The sequence below is a fragment of the Hevea brasiliensis genome, chromosome 12 (genome assembly GCF_030052815.1).
Source record: "Hevea brasiliensis isolate MT/VB/25A 57/8 chromosome 12, ASM3005281v1, whole genome shotgun sequence".
NCBI lineage: Eukaryota > Viridiplantae > Streptophyta > Magnoliopsida > Malpighiales > Euphorbiaceae > Hevea > Hevea brasiliensis.
In genome coordinates this window covers 12,409,924-12,414,728 of record NC_079504.1, presented here as the reverse complement: position 1 = coordinate 12,414,728, position 4,805 = coordinate 12,409,924, and the positions used below count along the sequence as shown (strand labels likewise).

Genomic DNA, 4,805 nt, shown 5'->3' with positions numbered 1-4,805 from the left:
TTAAGGCACTTTTTGTCTCACTCAAAAAATTTTTTAAAAGATTTGAATATTAATATCTTAAAATCCATAATTTTTATATATTTGACTAACCCATCGAAATTCCAAAATAGCTTAAATGTGAACCCCATAACTCTGAAATCGCCTTTTATTTTTGTTGATTATTAATCGATTTTAATTTGCACTTTCATTTTTATTATGTTGCATTTAATTCAATCTATTTCTTATAATTTAGTGAAATTTTATATTTAAGTAATTTTTTATTAAATTTATAATTATACCCTTTAATTTCTAATCTCATTATTTAATTGAAAACACAACTTTTTATAAGGACGATACTTTTTTTTATATTACTTAAACGCACTTGTGGTTGCACACATTATTGCAAGCAAGACATCATCTGTCTTTTTGTTCAACTTCCTTGCTTATAGGTTCTTTACCTTTCCCTTTTTCAAAATGCAGAATTTCAAATCGTTAGCGGATGATTCCCATATGTTGGAAACTTTAAGCCAAAATAAGAATCTTGCCCTTCTACAACCCCTTTGAGACATTTGAAGGCTGCAAGATTAGTGCCACTCTTATAAATCATATTCTTGTTTTTTTAAATTAATTTAATAAAAAATATAAAAATATTCTTGCTTTTTATTAAATTAATTCAATTATCGAATTTATATCTCATAATATAAAACATTTAGAGTTTAAATTCTGAAAATTTTGATTTGGAATAATAACACATCGGAAAAACTAATCATCATCTACAATTTATATTAGATTAGTTCAACATTCAACAACAAATAAAGTAGGTTCAAGGCACATGCACTGTAGGGCGATAAAATATATAAATTAAAGAAGAAATGAGACGATCGAAAAACCACACCAACTAGAATGTACTGCTACCAGAAGCAGGGCTGGGAGGAATAGGTATTTCTGCAAAACCTTCCAACATTAAAACCACCTTCTTCATTGATGGACGAACCGATGGATCCTCTTGGATGCACCAAAGTCCAATACAAACCATTCTCTGAAATGTTTGCTCATCTACTTCTTCTGCACTGACCAGCTTGTGCAATTCATTTTCCTCAAAACAGCTGGACACCCAGTCTACAAGAATAGCTTCATTTTCTGGAACATTCGCAGCCACATTCCTCCGGCAACACATGATCTCTAGAAATAAAATGCCAAAGCTGTACACATCTGCTTTCACTGTGATTGGCTGGTTCTTGTGCCATTCCGGGGCAACATATCCCCTCGTTCCTCTCATGATGTCAGTTATTGTCCTGCTTTGGTCCGGCATCAACAACTTTGCCAGTCCAAAATCTGAAATTTTTGCATGCATGTGTTCATCCATTAGTATGTTGTTAGGATTTATGTCACAGTGGATGATTTGAGCCTCACATTCCTCATGCAGATAAAGGATCCCTCTGGCTATCTCTAAAGCAATTCGAATTCTGTCTCCCCAACTAGGTTTTGTTCCTGATTTTATCAGAAACTGTGTAAGTGATCCATTTCTCATGTATTCGTAAACTAGAAGCCTGTTGGTTTTGTCATGGCAGTAACCAAGCAAGCGTACGAGATTTCTGTGGTGAGTTCTACCGATTGATCTCATCTCATTCAGAAATTCAGGCTCTCCTTCGGACTCCATTTTCTCCAATCTTTTAACAGCAATTGCCGTCTGCCCATTTGACAAGGCTCCTTTGAAAACTGTCCCAAAGCTCCCCTTCCTAACCTCTCATTGAAGCCATTGGTCGCTCTTTCAAGTTCTTCATAGGTAAATGATCTCAATGTGACATCTGATGCCAATTCTGTATCTGGTTCATTATGGGTGGCTTTATATTCTGAAGCACGGTGTCTAAAAATAAGAACACCAGATGTTGCAAGGACTAGGAAGGAAAAAGTTAAACAAGCAACACCACCTATTAAGATGCCAGTTGACGGCTGCTTGCTTTCTGTAGGGATGGTTGTTAAGCCTCCATCCCCTACTTTCATCAAGGCTACAGTACTCTCGCCGTCTAGATCTCTCTTCCCAAATCTCAGTGGAAGCTTTTGTTTCTTGCACATCTGGTCTTGAAACAGAGCAGCTTCACAGTTGCAGTCCATTAAACAAGCCCGGTTACAGTCTTCTTTTGCTGCCGACGATAAAACAGAATATGCATTATCTTCCCACACAATGTTTTCCAATTCGAAAATGGTATACTTCGTATTTTCATTATTGAAAAGACAACTCTCTACAAGAAAATTTCTGTTGCATCCCATATTTTTCTGCTTCTGATCGATGTAGACAAAACCTTGAGGACAATTGCAAACAGGTTCTTCATCCAAGAGAATACAATATGCATTAATGCCGCAGACGCCTTTCGGATCGCACCTGTCATTTGGCACTGACCATTCGATTGACCAATTACCATTCTGATCCATGTTATGAGAATACAAGCGGAGTATCCCATCAGCATCTATTGTCAGGCGGTATGTCTTCCCATCAGCAGGATTTCCACCATCGGTAATGTTCTTCGCGTTGACCCCACTACGATTGAGCATGTACAGGAGTCCATTTTCACTGAGCGTTAATGTGGCATTATCTCCTAGAAAATTAGTAGTTGCACCCCAATAAGCATATTCCTTTGAATTTAGGGTAGCTACTGGGTACAGGACAAGGTTCCCATCATGCTGCATAACAAGCCGATAATTACCTGTTGAGTGATTGCTTTCCGAGATACTAGAGACCAGCTCATTACCAGACCGCAGGAGCTGTCCTGGCAAAAGGGTGTCTGTTTGGTGATCAAAACTTTGCCATATGATTCTCGAATCAGCATCGTAGAGGACGAAGTTGCCAGAATCTAGAATGGAAGCATAGGATGCCCGCATTGATGCATTCCAAATGGATATGGCTTGACCTCTAATGACTTGCAGGACAAGCCTACCATCACTGGTTAAAGCCAAGGTTGCATTGCGGGAGATTGGAGGGCCATCTCTGTTTGCTGTCCATGTGACAGTCTTTTGTGGAATTCCAGCAAACCACGTACCTATACCAAAGCCATTGCCTTGGGAGAAGAATCCGAAGGCAAAACGACCTGAATGTGAGAGCCAGGATGAGTTGCTGCCAGCGGGAGAAAGAGAAGATCCCAGGCTAATATTGGATTGTTGAGCTGTAGCAGTCACAGGTGCAGAGAAGATAAGAAAGAATAGTTGATGCCATCATTTTGCTACGTTACCACTTACCATTTGCTAAAGAAAATGTATTAATAACATTTTCAGGCTTCCCTTCTAGAAATCAAAAAATTATTTCAAAGATACGACAGAAATTTAATTTCAACATAAAAGTTAAATTGAAAATATTTCATAACAAGTATAAAAGAACATTTCAAATCAAAGTATAAAGAAAAAAAAAACATTTTAAAGAATTTTAGCTTGCATTATATTAAATTTTGGAATCGAAGAGATTTTTTTTAATCAGATCATGTCTCTCAGATTTAAATTTGTATGAAAAAGAATCAAACAAATAAAGAAAATTTCATCAATGCATTTTGTAATTTTCATTTCAAAATTAAATCCAATGAGTAATTTAATTTTCATTTCAAAAAAAAAAAAACAAATTTAAATTAAAGGACTTCAAATCCATACCTATATCATCATAAGCATTAAGAATTTAAGCAAATTAAATTCTTATTATTGCCGTTAAAAAAATTCAATTACCGGCATTGAAGTTATAATTTGAGCAGTTTCCTATATAGCGGCACCCAATGATGTTTCCTGCGTTGTACACAATAGACAATTAAAAGTCATAAGAAAAGACTACATTGATTGTGTCCAGAAAATCCTCAACACCTTATTATGATTTATGAGCTATCGCATCTCTAAAATTAGGAATGTAAGTAGGAAATTGTCCCCAAACAAGCGAAAGGAGAGTTGGGTGTCCCATTATTTTACCAGGAGGGTCATAGTTGCACACAATGAAGGTTCCTCCACTGTTGCAGGTCACATTAGCACACCCTAAGCGAAGCGAGTCTTGCCAAACCACCTGAGTATAGTGCCCACACTGCTGGCCTGGAGCACAAGAATTAGAATTATAATCATAATAGGCCTTTTCATCAACCCACATCTTTACAGCAGCTGTGCCTGAAAGGTCACCACTGCTCCATGCAATGTTCTCGCCGTAAGGCCCGCCAGAGTGCACAAGATCACAGTCGCTAATACGTTGGTTCGCATAGTCCTGTGCGTAGGCTGCGACCTTGTCATCCCAAATCAATGGTCCAACACCAACATCTGCCCGAGCCTGGTTGTGAGCATCCAGATAATCTTGTGCTGTGTCTTGCTCGTAAGAGGGAAAGATTAGGGCTGTGCCTAGGAGAAAAAAAAGGGCTAATGGGAGCTTGCAAAGCATGATTTTGGTTTTCTTTCCTTTGTTTGCTATTGAAACGTTTATGGTGGAAAGAGTGATAGGTTTGATGGGTATTTGTGGTCTTGGTCGTCTCTATCGTCCAACAAAGTGACGTGTGGGAACCAGCTGTATCATAATATTTCTTCGGAGGATTGATAGTACAAGGGCATTGTACCAAATAAATTACTGAAATAGTATTGTGTTTCACTTATTTATCAAAACGGTGTAAATGTGGGTAATGTGGAAAGGGAGGACAGTAAAATGCTAGTATAAGTAGCATCCAGAGATGAAAATCCCACCTTGATCACCGTTGACACAAAAACGCCCCTATTAGTGGAGTTCAAAAGCCATGACACTACTATAAGTAACGTCTCAGGTACACCGCCACTACATCCCATGCTAAGGTGGGTTCGTGAGATCAAGACGCTTATGA

The 4,805-nt window shown here is 37.9% G+C and overlaps 1 protein-coding gene across 1 annotated transcript; it reads right to left on the bottom strand.

The window, feature by feature from the left end:
• Nucleotides 1–732: 732 nt before the first annotated feature.
• On the bottom strand, nucleotides 733–4,434 carry LOC110651470 (G-type lectin S-receptor-like serine/threonine-protein kinase LECRK3). The gene is made up of 3 exons (XM_021806823.2): nucleotides 3,922–4,434; nucleotides 3,688–3,744; nucleotides 733–3,140 (listed from the first exon to the last, which is right to left on the bottom strand). Exons 1-3 carry the CDS (start codon nucleotides 4,373–4,375, stop codon nucleotides 1,609–1,611), a joined length of 2,043 nt encoding a protein of 680 aa, XP_021662515.2. The 5' UTR covers nucleotides 4,376–4,434; the 3' UTR covers nucleotides 733–1,608.
• Between the last annotated feature and the right edge of the window lie 371 nt (nucleotides 4,435–4,805).

What these genes read in the sequence shown, in the direction of transcription:
- LOC110651470 (XM_021806823.2), bottom strand. Translation starts at nt 4,375, where the DNA reads ATGCTTTGCAAGCTCCCATTAGCCCTTTTTTTTCTCCTAGGCACAGCC. An exon ending in GTGCAACTATGACCCTCCTG is followed by an intron (nt 3,745 to 3,921) that starts GTAAAATAATGG and finishes TGTACAACGCAG; the next exon opens with GAAACATCATTGGGTGCCGC. An exon ending in AAATTATAACTTCAATGCCG is followed by an intron (nt 3,141 to 3,687) that starts GTAATTGAATTT and finishes TGACTGCTACAG; the next exon opens with CTCAACAATCCAATATTAGC.